General features: G+C 36.8%; 1 protein-coding gene across 2 annotated transcripts in view; it reads right to left on the bottom strand.

Annotated features, from left to right (window-relative positions):
- LOC137502358 (ATP-binding cassette sub-family C member 5-like) overlaps window positions 1-14,787 on the bottom strand; it is a 43,722-nt gene extending 28,935 nt beyond the window's left edge. For both annotated transcript variants that reach the window (XR_011018738.1, XM_068229373.1), the window contains exon 1: window positions 14,631-14,787. Coding sequence is in view for 1 of the 2 variants with exons in the window: in XM_068229373.1 (XP_068085474.1) it covers window positions 14,631-14,664 (34 nt within the window). In the remaining variant the exon portion in view is untranslated. The remainder of the gene's footprint in view (window positions 1-14,630) is intronic.
- Window positions 14,788-21,821: the final 7,034 nt, after the last annotated feature.

Genomic DNA, 21,821 nt, shown 5'->3' on the forward strand with positions numbered 1-21,821 from the left:
TTCGAACACCCTACCCGGCTCGCTGGAAGGGCAAACCGATGATGATGAATAGGGAGGTACATTCAGGGAAACGGGATGGCCTAGGGAACGGTGATAAGGGAATAGGGAACTGGAAATCAAGTAGGGATGACATAAAATTGTTAGTGTTGAACTGTAGAAGTATTGTAAGGAAAGGAATAGAATTAAGTAATTTAATAGATATATATTTACCAGATATTGTAATAGGAGTTGAATCATGGCTGAGAAATGATATAATGGATGCAGAAATTTTCTCACGGCACTGGAGTGTGTTGCAAGTGACTAATCTCATGTTTTAATCCGTATTGAAAACTGTTGATATACAATAATAAAGTTTTATTATGAATCCACCTGTTCAATACATTAAAATGTTGTTACATTTAAAATAACACTCTTAACTAGCAACACAAATTCCGATTACTTACAAGATTCCTTTTCTTGTTACAGACATTAAACCAGATAAACCAAGCAGCAGCTTTCAATACAAACGTTGATTTACGTCCCTTTCAATCATCCTTATCAAATCCTATTAGTTCAACGAACGGTCATTGACATCTATAAGAACATATCTTTTCAACAGCATTCGCCGAGGTCACATGACAACAAGCATTTAAATTTCTTGAAGACCAACATTTATCCTGTTATAAGTTCAATCATCAAATTGATGATAAATTTGAATCTTTATAGACTCTTATCCACAAGGGATAAATAATTTTACCAGATCTCATTGCTAAGAAAATCCTCAAATTTAGCTCCTAAGATTGATCTTCACGTCTTTCTAGGATTTTGGACATGATATATATATTATTTATTTTATATTTTAGTACTCTCTCTTCCATAATTTTAATGTATCTTCCTATTAAGCACATGTAATTAAGCCATGTATACAAAGATTTTATATTTTATGATTTTCTAATAGATTAAGTTTTAAGTTTGTCAAAAATGTTCTAATAGTTCTTAAGTCTTCATTTATGTAAATAACAATTATTTGAGATTCAGATTTGGCTGATGATGCTCTATAAGGGAGCGAAACATGTCCCATATATAACTTTTTAACTAATGAAGTTATTTTAAATGTAACAACATTTTAATGTATTGAACAGGTGGATTCATAATAAAACTTTATTATTGTATACTGGAGTGTGTATCGTAGAGATACGATAAGAAGGGTGGGAGGGGGAGTGTTCATTCTGGTGAAAGAAGAATTTGTAAGCTACGAAAAAGTTAAAGATGAGACACATGAAATTCTAGGTGTAAGGCTCATTTCTAAAGATAATAGGCAACTTGATATATTTGGAGTGTACAGATCGGGAAAGGGTAGCACTGACGCAGATTCGGAATTATTTGATAGGATAATCAGCTATGTGGGAAACGACATGGAAAGAAATGTGATTGTAGCGGGAGATCTGAATTTGCCAGATGTCAAATGGGAAGGAAATGCGAACGACAGGAAGCATGACCAACAAATGGCAAATAAGTTAATATGGGAAGGACAGCTGATTCAGAAAGTGATGGTACCAACCAGAGGGAAAAATATCCTGGATGTCGTGCTGATAAAACCAGATGAGCTCTATAGGGAAACTGAAGTAATAGATGGTATTAGTGATCATGAAGCTGTTTTTGTGGTAGTTAAAAATAAATGTGATAGAAAGGAAGGTCTTAAAAGTAGGACTGTTAGGCAGTACCATATGGCTGATAAAGCAGGCAAGAGGCAGTTTCTAAAAAGTAACTATGATCGGTGGAAAACGGTAAATAAAAATGTAAACAGACTCTGGGATGGGTTTAAAGAAATTGTTGAGGAATGCGAAAACAGGTTTGTACCATTAAGGGTGGTAAGGAATGGTAAAGACCCACCTTATTATAATAGAGAAATAAAGAGACTAAGAAGGAGGTGCAGACTGGAAAGAAATAGAGTTAGAAATGGCTGTGGAAGTAAGGAGAAATTGAAGGAACTTACTAGAAAATTGAAACTAGCAAAGAAGGCAGCTAAGGATAACATGATGGCAAGCATAATTGGCAGTCATACGAATTTTAGTGAAAAATGGAAGGGTATGTACAGGTATTTTAAGGCAGAAACAGGTTCCAAGAAGGACATTCCAGGAATAATTAATGAACAAGGGGAGTGTGTATGTGAGGATCTTCAAAAGGCAGAAGTATTCAGTCAGCAGTATGTAAAGATTGTTGGTTACAAAGATAATGTCGAGATAGAGGAGGAGACTAAGGCCAAAGAAGTAATAAAATTTACATATGATAACAATGACATTTACAATAAGATACAAAAGTTGAAAACTAGAAAAGCGGCTGGAAATGATCAGATTTCTGGGGATATACTAAAGACAATGGGTTGGGATATAGTACCATATCTGAAGTACTTATTTGATTATTGTTTGGTCGGAGGAGCTATACCAGATGAATGGAGAGTTGCTATAGTAGCCCCTGTGTATAAAGGAAAGGGTGATAGACATAAAGCTGAAAATTACAGGCCAGTAAGTTTGACATGCATTGTATGTAAGCTTTGGGAAGGCATTCTTTCTGATTATATTAGACATGTTTGTGAAATTAATAACTGGTTCAATAGAAGGCAATTCGGTTTTAGGAAAGGTTATTCCACTGAAGCTCAACTTGTAGGATTCCAGCAAGATATAGCAGATATCTTGGATTCTGGAGGTCAAATGGACTGTATCGCGATTACCTGTCTAAAGCATTTGATAGGGTGGATCATGGGAGACTACTGGCAAAAATGAGTGCAATTGGACTAGACAAAAGAGTGACTGAATGGATTGCTATATTTCTAGAAAATAGATCTCAGAGAATTAGAGTAGGTGAAGCTTTATCTGACCCTGTAATAATTAAGAGGGGAATTCCTCAAGGCAGTATTATCGGACCTTTAAGTTTTCTTATATATATAAATGATATGAGTAAAGGAGTGGAATCGGAGGTAAGGCTTTTTGCGGATGATGTTATTCTCTATAGAGTGATAAATAAGTTACAAGATTGTGAGCAACTGCAACGTGACCTCGAAAATGTTGTGAGATGGACAGCAGGCAATGGTATGTTGATAAACGGGGTTAAAAGTCAGGTTGTGAGTTTCACAAATAGGAAAAGTCCTCTCAGTTTTAATTACTGCATTGATGGGGTGAAAGTTCGTTTTGAGGATCATTGTAAGTATCTAGGTGTTAATATAAGGAAAGATCTTCATTGGGGTAATCACATAAATGGGATTGTAAATAAAGGGTACAGATCTCTGCACATGGTTATGAGGGTGTTTAGGGGTGTAGTAAGGATGTAAAGGAGAGTGCATATAAGTCTCTGGTAAGACCCCAACTAGAGTATGGTTCCAGTGTATGGGACCCTCACCAGGATTACCTAATTCAAGAACTGGAAAAAATCCAAAGAAAAGCAGCTCGATTTGTTCTGGGTGATTTCCGACAAAAGAGTAGCGTTACAAAAATGTTGCAATGTTTGGGTTGGGGAGAATTGAGAGAAAGAAGAAGAGCTACTAAACTAAGTGGTATGTTGCGAGCTGTCAGTGGAGAGATGGCGTGGAATGACATTAGTAGACGAATAAGTTTGAATGGCGTTTATAAAAGTAGGAAAGATCACAATATGAAGATAAAGTTGGAATTCAAGAGTACATACTGGGGCAAATATTCATTTATAGGAAGGGGAGTTAGGGATTGGAATAACTTACCAAGGGAGATGTTCAATAAATTTCCAATTTCTTTGAAATCATTTCGGAAAAGGCTAGGAAAGCAACAGATAGGGAATCTGCCACCTGGGTGACTGCCCTAAATGCAGATCAGTATTGATTGATTGATTGATTGATTGATTGATTGATTGATTGATTGATTGATTGATCCTTTAAAATTATTTTAGAAAACCTTTTGAGATCTGGGTAATTGTATTGATTCAGTGTTGCTTGACTTGTATGATTGTCGTTGAAACTTCGTTAACTATATTAACAATTTTCTACAGTTGATAATTGCCTCAATTGAGTTCTCAAGAGGCTAGGAATAACACTAGACAATTACGCAGCAGAAAGAAAAATATACCAACAAGCCCAATTTGGAACATACGAGAACCATTCAAATTCTACCTCACATTAGAAAGTGTTTATTCACCAACAAGTTTGTTCATGAACAATATTCTCGTATTGACAACATAAAATTAACGCCAATACATTTTGTACAAATGTTACTCCAGCAACATTGAGAACAAGTTAAATGTTCATAACATAGGCAATTATCAACTGTAGAAAATTGTTAATATAGTTAACAAAGTTTCAATGACAATAATACAAGTCAAGCAACATCGAATGAATACAATTACCCAGATCTTAAAAGGTTTTTTTAAAAATAATTTTATAGGATGTTCACCTGATGAGTTTCGTCAGTAAAATGTTAGACTTAGATGGATTTTAGACAAATATGTTTTAACTTAGACATAATTTTATTGTTATATGACTTGTAAAATATTATAAGATTTGTCAACCAGGTTTACAAGCATAATTTAATCCAATAAAATAGATTCATGATCTTATATAACATTAAGTAAATGATAATTGGCTGATGATGCTCACAAAAAAAGGAGCGAAACATGTACCATATCAACAACTTAATAAATATGTAAATTTTTATTACATTTTTATTGTATTGAACAGGTGGTATTTAACAAAATTATAAGAATTTGTATCACAAGTAGATCTTCAATACAGCCAAAAAAATGAAATTTATAACCTGCTCTATAGCAGATGCAGAGAACAAAAATAAAATTAACACCCTTCTTAAGACTCAGAAATTTTCAGCAGAAATGGGACACAGAAGGGCAACTAAGGTTTAGGTTGACAGAAGGGCTATAGTGATTTCACACGAATTGAGAAAATTACTACCAAATTAATGAAAGAAAAAGTACTCAACAGATCACAAGAACCAAACAGTACAACCTTCAAAGAGAACGCAAATGTGGAATGACTCAAGTGGTCCAGTGTGGCCAATGAAGTTAATAATAATATAGAATATATATTGAGAAAGGTCCGACTCATTGGCTGAATGGTCAGCATACTGGCCTTCAGTTTAGAGGGTCCCGGGCTCGATTCCCGGCCGAGTTGGGGATTTTAATCGCTTCTGATTAATTCTTCTGGCTCGGGGACTGAGGGTTTGTGTCTGTCCCAACACTCTCCTCTTCATATTCAAACAACATACCACACTACCAACCACCACAGAAACATGCAATAGTGATTACATCCCTCTATATATAGAGTTGGCATCAGGAAGGGCATCAGGCCGTAAAACAGGGCCAAATCCACATGTGTGACGCAGTTTGCACCCGCAACCCCACAGGTGTGGGAAAAACGGTAGGAAAAAAAGAAGAAGAAGAAGTATATATTGAGAAAGTTAACTTATTAAAGTATCTGAGAGAATGACTGAATCCTAATCTCTCAGAAGGGGCAGTGCTAATAACCTGGACTAACACAGTATAGCTGGCATACCAACTGATTAAGAACAATTACAACAAGAGGTGTGTCTAATGCAATACCAAATTAAGACACTACCTTGCAGTTATGTACCCAGAAGCCCTGTTTATTACCCAGTGTCTGATCTTAATTGAGAAGGACTGACAGCCAAACTGGAGATCCTGGAGAGAAAGATCCTGAAAAAGATTCTAGGACTAGTCAAAGTAGATGACGGGTACAGAAGCGGACCCAACCAGAAGCTGTAAAATTATGCTAAAAATTATCACAGACGTGACCAGAATGAGGTGTCTAAACTTTCACAGACATATCTCAAGGATGAACCCAACTAGACTGACTATCTGATTTCTCATGTACTGGAAGACAGGATGATCAAGACACCAAATTTTAGTCACATGTGTCATACATAAAAACCTATTCTTCAAGACTTAATTTATGTAGTGACATAACTAACAAAGAACTATTAGCACACAATTTACACACAATGAAAACTCTCGGTAACACACGAACATTAGTCATGTGGATGTATCCATGCATTTTGATGATTTCTCCAAAATTCTATACAATTTCTCAAATTGGTAATTTTTAAAAAAATTTGTGAATAAATTTGTAAGTCTGTAAGACAGGCTGTTCCTATAGTTAACTATGGGTCTTACAGGAATGTCTGTTTTTATAGACCTTGGGCAATGCTTTGGTTGTAGGAATACTGGCGTTCATGTTGATTAATTTCTGAGACAGTAAATATGTTTACCTTACACCTTAACATCTAGTACATGTTTCGAGAATATTATGCATTCTCTTCCTCAGCTAATGGATTAAAATTCAGTATACAATAAGACCTGACTAAAATAGGGGGGGCCCCCATTAAAAATTCAAAACAATGAGTATTACAATGTAACACTTAAAAATTTGGATAGTACAAGCATAGAATTAAAATCCCATTTTGTCAAGTACAAATTAAAAATAGTCAGTAAAATAAAAGGATTAGACTTATTGTTAAGGTTTGTTGATGACGCGTTCGCTATCATTAATGAACAAGAACTCAAGCCAAACGAACTGTTAGACCAATTAAACAACCTTGATAAACATATAATGTTTACAATCAAGTCGGAAGATAATAAAAGTCTAAAATACCTAGACGTAACATTAACTAGAGACAATAAAAACCTGATTTACCAAGTATTTAGAAAACCTACACACACAGATGTTGTTATTAGGAAAGACTCGAACCATCCAGAAGAACATAAGAAAGCGGCATTTTACAGCTTCATCAATAGAGCAGTAAGAATACCATTAAACAGAAATGATTTTAATAAAGAGATAAACATTATACAAGATATTGCCAAAAGAAACGGTTACCCCAAAAGCTATGTCAATAGGATAAAGAGTAAGGTCGTGAACAGACCTAACACTCTACTTGTAAATAAGGAAGAAAAAAAGAAATTCGCTACATGCACTTACATTAATAAACAATCATACAGTTTGGATAAACTATTTAGGAAACACAATATCCATGCATCCTTTAGGACAGATAATAATAATAATAATTATTATTATTTATAGTTCAATTCGAATAGCGTAAACACCAACAGTAGGTTCAGTAAGTCAGGAGTATACAAACTGTCGTGCCAAGATTGCAGAAAAAAGTATGTCGGACAGTCAGGTAGAAGTGTGGTGGTACGGTATAAAGAGCATGTCAATGCACGAAAACATTCTAGATACTCTGCAATGTGTGAACACATGCATGAAAGCAACCATCATTTCACAAATATTGAACGTGATATGACTTTATTACATTCATTAAGCAAAGGCAAACAAATGAATGCCCTAGAGAAATTAGAAATATACAAATTGCAAAAATTTGATAATACGAACAGCCTAAATGAACACATTGCAGAAGACAATCAGTTGTTTAAATTGATAACCCAATACCCTAGTAAGAGGCCAAATGATGTCAAGCGTGTAAGGGGGGAAGTATGACTGTAGTATCAGGGGCGGTTCCTTCCACCCCTCTTTCCATCCACCACGCAACCCAATGTAATTCCGTAACCAGTTGCCATGCAACATCAGGTGCCTTCACATCTATCTAACACATGCATGCCACACGTAATATTTACATCATCACACTGGTAAGGTTTAATATTTTTACCCCGTTGTATTCTCATTCGTTCATGTCGGAGCCTTTTTGTTAATTTCTATTTCATTTCCTTTTTATAGACCATTTTAACCTATTTTCAACCTGGCTGCATAATACATCAACCGAAGATAATGGCAGGACTCCAAGTTTTAACGCAACTTCATTTATTCTTATACAAATCCAATTGAACTACGCAAGATAGTATTGCAACTCCTAGGACACCATAAATTCACATCATTATACGACGCTGTGTCCAATATTTTAATTTAAATAGACATCATTTTAACACCCATTAACGGTGGGTATCGGCAGGACTTCAAGTTTTAATGCAATTTCATTCATTCTTAACTCAACTTTTTTGAACTATGCAAGGCAACTTCAAGGACACTGTGAATTCATATCATCACAAGACGTTGTATTTAATTAGACATTACTATATTGTGTTTTTACTTTGTACTTGACAAAATGGGATTTTAATTCTATGTTTGTACTACCCAAATTTTTAAGTGTTACATTTTAATACTCACTGTTTTGAATTTTTAATGGGGGGCCCCCCCTATTTTAGTCAGGTCTTATTGTATACTGAATTTTAATCCACTAGCTGAGGAAGAGAATGCATAATATTCTCGAAACATGTACTAGATGTTAAGGTGAAAGGTAAATAAATAAATAAATAGTATTGACTAGACGACCATCTCCCAACATATTTACTGTTACTAAGTCAATACGGATCCAATCCCGACCATCATGGTCAAGATTATTAATAATAATTTCTGAGAATCGCATTCACTAAGAATGAAGGATGTTTGTTTGAGTATTTGTTTTAATTTCTTGTGAATATTATTGGTTGGATTTTTAAAAATCAATTTAAGCAAATTTTCTGAAAAAATGTTTCAGTTTTTTTTTTTTTTTTTTTTACATAGGTCTCCTCGTGACTATCAAATCTTTCTCATCAATTTTCTGTTTCAAAGAATCAATGGCCTTTTTAGGGAATAAAGAAGCTGTCAATTTATTGATTTCAATTAGGTTGGAGAGATATTTATGAATACTGAATCTAATTTCTGTTTGATTATCAACTGGCAATTTCTGTATAGCATTCTCAGCTTCAGCTGTAATGGCAATGGCATCTTTTAATTTAAAGGCAGTAGGACAATTAAACTTAGGGCCTTTTCCCAAGATGTTAATATCTGAGGTGCTGAGTTGGGTGTCAGAAAGATTTATGATAGGGTCATGAAACTCCAAGTTTTCAGAGAGGGACTCATTAAGTATGCCTGTTCTGTGAAGGTGAATTTTTGCCAGATTTCTTATTGCACATAAGTGTGTTGAATTTATTGTCTGGAATGGTCTGTTTCTTGGTGATTATGTTGGCTGTTTTATCAATTGTATCAAATTTTATCATGCATTTTAACTTGACATATTTGGTAACCCGAATCGTATTTTAATGTGTATTTGTCTTTGTCTATTTTACTTATCTTACAAATATTTTCGGCTGATGATGTCCACCAAGAAGGACGAAATATGTTCCAACATTTGTTAATTGCTAATTAAACAAAATTATTTTTTGTATTGTAAAGGTGGAACCTTTGACTGTACCTTTAAAAATGCTTTACATACAGTACCTCAGCTGTGTAATATCTCGAGATACACTAACCACAAAGGAAGTGGCAAATAGAGTGCAGAAGAGCTCTCACTTTTAATAGCAAGCATGAACACTCCTCTGGGATCCCAAAGTACCAACAAAATCAAAGCTGGTGATGTTCACTCAGTACTTAATACCAATCTTAACCTATGGTATCGAAACCTGCACCCTCACTAAGAAAGACTCATCAAGGTTGCACGCATCTGAGATGAAGTTCCTTAGGTCCACAATTTAAAAAAACCAAACTAGACAAGTTAAGGAATGATGTGGTTTGGAAGGAAGCTGGGACTGAGACATCATGGTTAAATCGGGTCAGTATGTCCAGATTAAGGTGGTTTGGGTATGTAATGAGGATGGAGCCAACAAGGCCAGTATATGTCAACTTGGAGAAACATGTGGCAAGAAAATAGATTGTGGGAAGACCAAGAACTCGCTGGATGGACATCATAAAGGTGGACATTGCAGATCGTGGAAGGACATTGGAGGACGTCATTAACAACAGAATGTATCTCAATAAGACAGAATGGAAGAGGCTCGCCAACAGTACCCGGGAAACTGGAACTAAAATGATGATGATGATGATGATGATGACAACTTGCCTAATATTATTAAGGACTGGAGGGAATGTCATTATAACAGCAGCTATCATCAAGCTGTTCCAAAGACTGTATTCACTACCCCATGTCAGCTTTCATTATTAATGTTAAGGCCATGTCAGTTCTCGCTCATTCTAAGGAAGTTTTCACCACTTGATCTATTCTAAACCTTTGACAATCCTTTTGAGTTTTTTTTTTGTGTGTGTGTGTTTTCAATCTCCAGTCCAATACTAACAGTCTATGTTGAGGAGCCAGGATTTCTGATGGTAACACCTTAACATCAATGACTTTCTTCTGATATTTTCTCTGGACAAAGCACCAGTTGATTTGGGTAGCCCTGTCACCACTGTAGTATGTTATGGTTTGGCTCTCCTTCTTTCTAAACTAGGTGTTTGCTACTAAGAAGTTGTTTGCCTCAGCAAATTGGAGGAATCTTGTCACCTTCCTCATTTCTATGACCGAATTCATTCATGTATGACATTCATAATCATTTATCTTCTCCTCCATATGCCCATTTAAATCACCACTTAGTACAGTACTTGTGTTGCCATTCTGATCACTTGAAACCTCCTCCTAGTTCTTGCCAGTGCTGTTCCTTCTCTTCATCTGAGCAATTCTGTTGAGGTGCATATGTGCAGAATACTTTTATCACATCATCTGCCAGGTCAATAATAACCACCATTGTTCTATCAGAAATCCTCTAAATTTTGGTAACATGGGGTATAATCTGGGAGCTCACAGCAATTGCCATTCCATTCTCTTGTTTGAAATTCCATAAAAGTACAATATTCATAACCTTCACCAAGGTTCTTATATTTGTCTCCCTTCCATCTCGTCTCTTGGATACATACGCCAATGTTACACTTCTTCAGCAAATCTTCCAGTTCATGAGTGACATCAGACCTACAAGATGGGTTGGCCAAAGAGTAATATGCAAGTCATTATCAAGTACTGATGCTGTCTCAAGAAAGTAAAATAAATGCTAGTATGTCCGCTGCAGTCTACACATGCTGAGATCATGACTTCGCTATCAGCGTGAGAAATGGGCAAATGAGGTCTAATAATATGAGTAGAAGGCACTTCTCTTACAACAACTTAATGAACAATATTAGACTGGCTTCTGTTAATACAGAGACTCTCGCACAAAGAGCACGTGGTGGTGGTGGTGGTGGTGGTGGTGGTGGTGGTCACACAAATTACAATGTGAAGATTTACAAGAGGCAGAAGTATTCAGTCAGTAGTATTTAAAGATTGTTGGTTACAAGTATAATGTCCAGGTAGAGGTGACTAATACTAATGAAGTACTGAAAGTTACCTATGAAAACAAAGACGTTTACTATAAGATACAAAAATTGAAAACTAGAAAAGCAGCTGGATCTGATATGATTTCTAGGGATATACTAAAGGTTGGGATATAGTACCATATCTGAAGTACTTTATTTGAAAACTGTTTGCATGAAGGAGCTATAGGTACCAAGTCAATGGAGATTTGCTATACTAGCCCCTGTGTATAAAGGAAAGGGTGATAAACACGAAGTGGATGATGTGATAGGTGTGTCATCAAGAAAGAACAGCAGAATTGCATTTTTGTCATCAAGAAAGGACAGCAGGATTTCATTTTTGTTTGTAATATGTTGTATTCTGAGAAATGAAGAAATAAGAACTCTGGGCTCTGCTGGAATATTTTTAAAATTGTAATAAATTTTTTAGGGGAATATATTTGGAACTGTAAATGAACATTGCAAGATGCGAGAATTGTTTTGAAGTGATTGTTTTTGTATGTAAATTTTATGTAATTGATAATTTAAATTAATGTCAGCAAGCATGAAGAAAAAACACTTGGGATGTTTTAACTTGAAGAATTTCTTGTAGAATTATTTTAATTTTTTTTTTTGTAATTCTGTATGTCAAAATTGTAACCTGATGAAAATATAAAGGTGCTTTAGTTATGAAACATCCTATACCGCATGTGTGGTTATTGCTGTTGAAAAAGGTGTCGCAATAGGAAATCTCGAGAAGTTGCTAACTATCTTAATATGACCATATATGGTCATGCAATTTCATTCGCTAAAATAACGAGATTTCCTATTGGCGAAAAGATAGGGAATCTAGTGGAATTTGTTTCCCATTGGTGGATTGTGATTTGTCAATTTCTGGCCTTAGGCCGCTTTGCGAGTGGGAGGCGATTAGGCGATGTCTTTTCCATCTGACCATCCTCGAGTGCGGATGCGCTCGAGAAGTTCCCCTCGGGAACTCCAGTTTTCCACGGTAAGTGCTATTTTCATGTTATTTTCAATGTTTTCTGATTTTGTTTGATTTAAATTAATGCCTTTGTATTTCGGTATTTCCTTTCTTAATGTAATTTTTAAAGTTCTAAATTTAACATGTTTGGGTTTACCCTAGATTCCCGTTGTTTGTAATTTCAAGTCTCACCTGTTTTTAAAAAAAATCAATAATCCATTCATTTGTGTTTTTGGATTCGTAATTGTCTCCGTTTGTCAAATGTGTTAAGTAAAAGCTGCTCTATCATTTAACTTTGTTTCTTGTAATTTTTCATTTGTTATTTTTAATATAGTTGTGCTAGAGGGTGATTCTTGCAAACCTTTTCTCCCCCATAATGTCATACCTTCCCATGCACCTCAAAGGGCTCCTGCAGCTTCCACAAATACTTTCTTAGTTGTCATTTAGGCCTATAAATTCCCAGCGTACGATTTGATCTTGCGTATTGATAGCTACCACCACGTTTCCAAGCTTTGATATGAAATATTCACTGCCACTGTGTTATTTTACGATTTCCCTATCCATATTATTAAGTGTCAATATTATTTACTATTTCACTTTTCATATTGTGTCAATTTTATTATTATTCTATTTATTATTATTATTAGTATGTGTAGGCGTAAATATCTCGATTGAGTAGTTTGATGTGTGTTGCATGTAAGCTCTGGGAAAGCATTCTTTCTGATTATATTAGACATGTTTGTAAAATTACTACCTGGTTTATAGAAGGGAGTTGGGATTTAGGAAAAGTTATTCTACTGAAGCTCAACTTGTAGGATTCTAGCAAGATATCGTAGATATCTTCGATTCAGGAGGTCAAATGGACTGTATCACAATTGACCTGTCTAAGCTGTTTGATGGGATAGATGATGGGAGACTACTGGCAAAAATTAGTACAATTGATGTAGACAAAAGAGTGACTGCTCAGAGAATTAGGTGAAGCATTATCTGATCGTGTAATCATTAAGAGAGGAGTTCCTCAAGAGATTATTACTGGACCTTTATGCTTTCTTATACATATAAATGATATGAGTAAAAGATGATGCTATTATACTGTATAAAGTAATAAATAAGTTACAAGATCGTGAGTGACTCCTAAAACACCTCAATAATGTTGTGAGATGGATAGAAGGCAATGGTATGATGGCAGACAGGGGAAAATGTCAGGTTGTGAGTTTTACACAGAGGGAAAGTCCTTTCAGTTTTGATTACCGCACTGATGGGGTGAAAATTCCTCATGGCGATAACTGTAAGTAACTAGGTGTTAATATAAGGAAAGATCTTCATTGGGGTAATCGCATAAACAGGATTGTAAATAAAGGTTACACATCTCTTCATATAGTTATGAGGGTATTTAGGGGTTGTAGTAAGGATTGAAAGGATAGGGTATATAAGTCTCTGGTAAGACCCCAAATACAGTATGGTTCCAGTGTATGGGATCTCCACCAAGAGAACTAGAAGAAATCCAAAGAAAAGCAGTTTGATTTGTTGTGGGTTAATTCCGAAAAAAAGAGTAGCGTTACAAAAATATTGCAAAGTTTGGGCTGGGAAGACTTGGGAATAAGGAGACAAGCTGCTTGACTAAGTGATATGTCCTGAGCTGTCAGTGGAGAGATGGCATGGAGTGACATTAGTAGACAAATAAGTTTGAGTGGTGCTTTTAAAAGTAGGAAAGATCACAATATGAAGATGAAGTTCGAAATCAAGATGACAAACTGGGGCTAATATTCATTTATAGGAAGAGGAGTTAGGGATTGGAATAATTTACAAAGGGAGATGTTTGATAATTTTCCAAATTCTTTGAAATAATTTAAGAAAAGACTAGGGAAACAACTGATAGGCAGTCTACTACCTGGAAGGCTGCCCTAAATGTAGGTCAGTGGTGGTCGACCAACCTGTATTATTAACGCTTAATTTTTCACCTCAATTCTCTGTTTTCTGAGCAAAATAATGATTTGACAATTGGAAGAACCTAAAGAGCTACTACTGCTAAATGTTTTCATTCCTTCCCTGAGGGGGAGGCAGACCTCCTAGACGGTGATGCCGTCTCTCAAGCCAGGAGATTTGTATTGGAGACAGTGAGAGGTTTGGTGGCCGTGGCCTATACTTGGAACTGTCCCGGCATTCGCCTTAGTACAGGAGAAGGGAGAAACATAGAAAATTCTCAGGACAGTCGACGTTGGGGACCAGCTCCTCTCTGTCTCTTGAATACAGAGGCACAGAGCCACAGTGCCACAGTAGAGCTGTTGCCATCCTTCCTCTGCTCGGTTGGCCAGTCGGAGTGCAGAGCTCTCGGACCATGGACCAGCTGCGGCCAATTAGGGGCCAAGACCCATTCTGCATCCGCCGACCCTAAAGAGCTTGAATACTTCCAATTTTATTAATAAAATATGATACCTTTCATCAATAGAATGTAATTAAACCAATTAGAGATTGACTATTTCCATGGAGTAATTATTCCATATTTAAAGCAAGTTGTAATTTGCTTACCAATCTTTTCATTTGGATGTATTGTAAACGACATTCCATAGGGAGCAACAGATGATTGTTGCCAACACTTTACTCTCACATTTTTAAAGATGATGCTGCCATCTGTTGGCCAGTTGGCTGGCAAGTTGGACTGTTGAATTCTGCTGTTGATGGGTTCAAGATTCTACAACAGTTATAAAAGTTTTCAATTAAACTTACAATATTTCTAAGTCCTTTAACAAAAGAAACAAACATTTCCTATAATTTTCCCTTCTTTCTGCTGTTCCCACTTATAGGTTTCTAAATAACATTTTCTTCAGCTTATCCCACTATTTCTGGGGTCACTGGAGTTACTCTATCTAGGGATTTAAGACTGGAAGCCCTTCCTGATCCTACATGACTTTTCAGAAGAAAGTTCCACCTCAGGATCCACCAGGATTCAAACCCTGTCATTCTGGGTGGAAAACTGGTTACTAATAGTTAATGCTAGGACCTTCCATACAAGGGGCAGAGAAATTGTAAACATCAGGACAATCTCCTGAACGAGTGCTGTAACCCTGGGATTGATGTGGAGAGAGCTTATCTATTTGTAGACAACAATGTATGAAGATATGAACATTGTTCTTTTCCATTTGTGTTGTCATGTTTTTCCTGTCTCCTCTTTGTATTGAAATGAAATGTCATGTGGCCTCTTGGGAGGCCTGGTGCAGATCTTTTCATTTGACACCCGTAGGCGACCCGTGCGTAAAGACGGCACATATACCCAGTCCCCATGCTAGGGGAATTAACCAACTGATTAAAATTCCCGACCGTGCCAGGAATCAAACCTTGGACCCCTGTGACCAAAGGCCAGCACGCTAACCACTTTGCCATGGAGCCGGACCCTCTTTCTGTTGCTGCCTCCCCATTGGGATCCTTTTCTTCATTTGTGCTCATCCTGTATTCATAATATTTTACCACCTGAATTTATCTTTGCTTTTCCTGTACTTATCTGGTTCTTCTTATCCTCCACTTCCTGCATTAAAACTGCAGATCTCTCAAGTTGGCTCCTCAATGAGTGTTTAAACCCGCCCTCCTGATGAAACTGAACAGCACAAATGGATTCGTAGTGGGCTGAAAAGAGATGGATGTAGAAGAACCAGAACAAGGGGAGTGTATATGTGAGGATTTACAGAAATTGTAAACATCAGGACAATCTCCTGAAGGAGTGCTGTAACCTGGGGATTGATGTGAAGAGAGTATGAAAATATGAACATTGTTCTTTTCCTGTTTTTTTTTTCATGGTTTTATTGTCTCCTCTTTCTGTTGCTGCCTCTTCACACACTGACCTGCCTATATGTTTGTCCTAGTTTGTGTTTCTCTTCTTGTTCCCACTGTCTATCTACTGATACAAGTTCTTCCAATTCGTCTTTCATTCTTCTGTAATCTGTCAATTTTGAATTGTTCGTTTAGATGGAATAATGTTTCTGTGACATATGTGGCTTCTGGCTTTGACTGTATTGTAAGGTTTGATTTTTGAATTAATGGATGAACATTTCTTTTTGAAAGTTTCCCATGATAATTTTTATGCCTTAGATAACTTGTTTGCCCTTATCTAAACTGAGGAAAAACATGGAAACATGAAAGGGCGAGAACAATCTCCACACCTGTCTTCAAATAGGCTCTCTCCTCATCAATACCAGTTCTTCCACATCCATCTCTTCTCAGCCCCTGATGAGAGCTCGGTTCATGTTTGTCTTTGTATCCTATTTCTGTTGTTCCCTCTTTTCAATCTGACCCACCATTGTGTTCATCCTATTATGTATTCCTTTTCTTGTTCCTCTCTCTTTATGTATGACTTGATTTGGCACCTGTTTCTTCCTTTCCAATATTATCCTGTAGCAACCCTTTATCCTTTTCTGTTTGTCCTGTGTTCCTAAACTTTTACCTACCACCTGTATTTATCTTATTGGGCCTTTATGTTTTCTTATATATACGTAGTACAGTCATTAAGTTCTGAGACTTGATGCCTGGAGGATAGGCACCCACACAACTCTGTATATTGTACACGGTGCCGCATTACATGGTGTACACCTACACAGAACCACATCCACGCTCAAAATATTCTCCGTTGGTTGTTAACCACTTAAACAGAACCACATCCACTCTCAAAATAGTTGCCATTGGCCGTTATGCACGTTTCCCAACGTTGGTATAGCTGCTGGAAGTACCACTGAAAGGAAACACCATGTTTCGTCTCCAGATATTATCCAGTTGAGAAACGTCAGCACTACTGATGAGGTCACCACAAATTGTCATGCGATCATCACATTGGTCTTGCGACAGGATTCGTGGCACACTCTGCTGGGTAACACGAGACATGTTGATGTCATCCGTCAGAATTTTGTGACAAGTACCATGGCTGTCCCCTGTTGCTGCTATGAGATTGTCTACCAATTGGGAGCGGTTAGCACGCACTAGTGTTGCAACTTCTTGGATCTTGCGTTCCGTTCAAACTGTTTGTGGCCGACCAGTACGCACACCATCTTCCAAACTGTCCCGTCCTTGCACAAAATGTCGGTGCCACCTAAACACAACACTGTGACTCAACGTGTCCTCACCGTAAACCTGCTGCATCATTTCAAACGTTTCGGCAGTGGTTTTGCCTAATTTATGGCAGAACTTGATGTTTACCCGTTGCTCAAACTGTGACATGTCAAGGTCCGACTGACGCATTTAAATCACCATCACAACAACGATCTTACGTCTGCTTCCAGCGCATGCACTCAACTGTACCTTGCAAGGACAAGAGACTAACTAAAATGTTACCATACCACGGCACCACCTATGAGCTATAGTGCACCGCAGGACCATCATGCGGTCAATCTCAGAACTTAACGACTGTACTACGTATATCATCATACACTAAAGGCTAAGCCTTGTCACTGCAACCGTTCTCCTCTCAATCCTGCTGTTCTCTTCACTTCCTTTGTAGTTTTTACATCCCATCAATTTTCTCACATCCTCGAAATATGTCTTCCTTGGTCTTCCTCTTCCTTTCTTCCCTAGTATTTTTCCTTCAAAGACGTTTACTAGGAAGTCATTATGTCTCAGAATATGACCCACAAGTTTTATCTTCCTTCTTTCCATATCCTTTATCAGTCTCCGTTGTTCATTGATTTCCTTTACAACATCTCGATTAGTCTTTTATTCAGTCCAGCATTCCTTGCTTCCAATGAATCTCTTTCCTTTTTTTTTTCCAATAGTGCAGTTTCACAATCGCTATGTAATACACTGCAGACAAAGTATTTATATAAATGATATGAGTAAAGAACAGGAACCAGAGTTTAGGCTTTTTGCGGATGATGTTATTCTGTATAGAGTAATAAATAAGGCACAAGAATAAGATGCAACTTCTTCTTCTCCTTCTTTTTCTTTTGAGACAACATTGGATCACTTTAATCAACCCTTTGGTTTGTCGATTTCCTGGTAGCAACTGTCTGGGCCTTGGAGTCCTCCCAGTACTTCTTCATACATGTTGATATTATTGCCCTTTATTGTGTAGAGAATATTCTAGTTGGGATTTTCTTCTTTGTGAGTGTAAAGTGAAAAGTCATATATTTAAGTGTGTTTACTTTATCCTTATCCATAGTGTCAACTGGTGTAAGGCCAGTTTCTTTCGAATCCTCCCTAATTGCTTTTACCCATCTGCATCCAGTTGTAGTATTTTATGAAGCAAGATTATACTGCACTAGCTGTTTCAGAAGTCACAAATCTAACCTTGACAGGATGTAGCCAAAGTACCCTAGTCTTTTCTTGCGCATGGTATCAGTAATGGGTTCTAATTTCTGATATACAACGTTGTTAGGTACTATTCGCCATTGCCCATCTTTTTTATATCTTTTATTGATACAAGTTCTTCCAATTTGTCTTTTGATCTTCTGTAATCTCTCAGTTTTGAATTGTTCATTTAGATGGAATAATGTTTCTGTGGTATATGTGTTCTGGCTTTGACTGTATTGTAATGTTTGATTTTTTCATTAATGGATAAGCATTTATTTTCGTAAGTTTCCCATGTTCATTTTTGTGCCTTAGATAACTTGTTTGCCCTTATTTGAATTGAAGGTTTTTCATTTAAATTACAGTATTTGTTAACTCACCTAGATATTTGAATTGTGTTACAATTTTAATTTTAGTATCGTTAATATGTACTTCTTTTAATGTTGTTGGTTTTTGGAGCATAATTTCTGTTTTCTCAAATTATATTTTAAGGCCAATTTTATTTGCAATGGTGTGAAGCTCTGGTATTTGAGTTTTTGCTTCACCTAAATCTTTGGCTAGTAATGCCATGTCATCTGCAAAACGAAGGCAATCTGTTTGGATTTTCCTACCTATTTTAATATTTGGAGGGCATTTCCTAAACCATTCTCGCATTACCATTTCTAGTGCACAATTAACTAGTAATGGTGATAAGCAATCACCCTGCTGTAACCCAGTAGTTACTTTGAATGGGTCTAATAATTCGCCTCTGAATTTTACTTTTGATTTGGTCTCTGTAAGAGTTTTGATTGATTGATTGATTGATTGATTGATTGATCCTACTATGTTATAAGAAATCATTATTATTTATTAACCAGGTTTGACAGAGTTTCTTAAAGCGGAGGTGGTTTGACACGCTCCTAATTTCAGCAGGTAGGGAATTCCAAATTCGGCTGGCGGCGACTATATTCTTTTATAAGAATCTGCCACCTGGGCGACTGCCCTAAATGCAGATCAGTACTGATTGATTGATTGATTTGATTGACTGAGTTAATTTTATCATATTTACTCATTTAGGATGTAATCCCATGTTTGTAAAATTTTTATTAAAAATTTCCTGTGAGTACAATCATAGGCCTGCTTGAAGTCGATAAATGTTACCACCATATCTTTATTTCTTTTTCTGTTGTAATCCATGATCAGTTTGAGGCTCATAATTTGGTCAGGGCAACTCCTCCAAGGCTTGAAACCTGCTTGATATTCTCCTAGTTCATTGTCAAGTTGTAATTCAATTCTATTGAGAATAATTCTAGAGACCTCGACAATGATGTAAGATGGACAACAGGTACTGGTATAATGAACAGGGTTAAAAGTCAGGTTGTTTCAATAATGGGAAAAGTCCTCTCAGTTTTAATTACTGCGCTGATGGGGTGAAAGTTCCTTATGGGGATCACTGTAAGTACCCACCTAGGTATTAATATAAGGAGAGATCATCATTGGGGTAATCACATAAACGGAATTGTAAATAAAGGGTACAGATCTCTGCACATGGTTATTTTGGTATTTAGGGGCTGTAGTAAAGATGTGAAGGAGAGGGCATATAAGTCTCGGGTAAGACCCTCACCAGGATTCAAGAAGTGGAAAAAATCTAAAGAAAAGCAGCTCGATTGGTTCTAGGTGATTTAGGACAAAATAATAGTGCTATGAAAATGCTGCTAAGTTTAGGCTGAGAGACTTGGGAGAAAGGAGACGAGCTGCTTGACTAAGTGGTATGTTTATATAGATGTTGATTCCCATAGGGAATATGAAATATTTGTCCCGAATGAGTAAATTCATAATACCAATATAAATGGTCCGTTATTGGACATTATAAATTTTCCAGCTAACTCATTCCTGGTTGCCAGGTATTATAAATTTACTCATTTCGGACAAATATTTCAGATTCCTGTCATCTGATAGCCTAGCAGGCATCAATTTTTGGTAACGAGACAAAGTCTCTCATAGTGCATTGGCACTGCCGGTGGCTCCAAGTAGCCTACACAATGGCATCCACGGTATACATCAGCCAGCGTCTATGTCGGTCGGTCGGTTCAATAATAATAATAATAATAATAATAATAATAATAATAATAATAATAATAATTGTACCGGGCGGTACAGTTCAAATCTTGCGCCAAATGAAACTCTGAACTTTAAAAACGGAATCAACTCAACTGTTTATCTGAAGATGTCACTGTGTGTATTTCGATTTGTTTTTTTGTTTCTCATTGATCAGCAAGTGTGGACATTCTCTTATAGATGTCACTGTTTGAAAAAAAAATCTATGATCATGTACCCTGGTGCGAAGTGAAGGAACTTTTGGAAGAATTTTTGTTTTCGTAAGTTTGTTCTTTACTAAATTTCGTTCTTTCATTTGTGGGTTGGCAATATTAACCCGTTCTTTCCGCCTATTTTGAAGCTAGCCAGTCAATAATTTCTGTATTTTATTTCCCACCTATCACAGGTTTCTTCTTCATTTTTGACGTGTAAATTTTAACCGACCAATAAAAGGTTGTCGGTGTGGCTGTTTCATTCAGGAAAGGTCTCGAATCTTCCACGAGGGTTTAAAAACTGCTGATTTTCTGGTCTCCTAGCCACTCGTACAACATCTAGCTTAGCGTGTGGATATGTAGCAGGAGGCAGGAAGCGCCTCTTTCTTCTGGAAGCAGCTCTTAAAAAGGTAATGGCCGTTTAAACATCTTTTCTTGCTAGCTCAGCAGTTTAACTTGCGGGGAAGGTTCGAAACCTTTAATATGTAACCAATCTTTTTAAATGTAAATCACATTTCAGTCTATGTAAAAACTACAAATCTCTTTAACTGTAAAGCGGGGATAGAGTGTGCTTTACCCTCTCGAGCTCCCCTTCATTTTGAAGTTGAGGTGACTACGTTTTCATAACCGTTTCTTCTCTTCCTTAATGTGTTAAAGTTTTTCTCATACGAGTCACCTCCCTAGCTTGGGATTAGCCCCTGTGTAATCGGCCTAGCGCCACTTAGGTTTTAAAATGTGTATTTAGGAGTGCAAGTTCATGCCTCCAGTCCTCACTGTACTTTGGGCCAGTAACTTAACCTGTTGTTTTTCCTTCATGCGAAGGCCCTGTAGGTTGGGTACAAGGTACCCCTGTTTCTTTGCAAGTGTGCCTTGAGGACAGTTAGAAGTAAAGTTTATTGTGGCCTTTAATAGGCTTGTAAAATTGAGAGCAGGTCTGCTCTTTCTTGTATTTTGATGTGTGCCTCTAGGAGGCCTGACAGTGCTAGGTGGGAGCAAGCGCTCCATGTACTAGGGGATTTCTGCCCTTATGTAAAGTTATAACTTCTAAATTTGAGCCAAGAGCTCACCATATGTAAAGAGAGGAGTTCAAAGCCCAAGAACTGTAAACTGTACTAATATTGTGCATCTTTTACTTATTTCTCTGCTACTTGGTACCTGTTACTCT

This window comes from Anabrus simplex, chromosome 1 (assembly GCF_040414725.1).
Source record: "Anabrus simplex isolate iqAnaSimp1 chromosome 1, ASM4041472v1, whole genome shotgun sequence".
In the NCBI taxonomy this organism is placed as follows: Eukaryota; Metazoa; Arthropoda; class Insecta; order Orthoptera; family Tettigoniidae; genus Anabrus; species Anabrus simplex.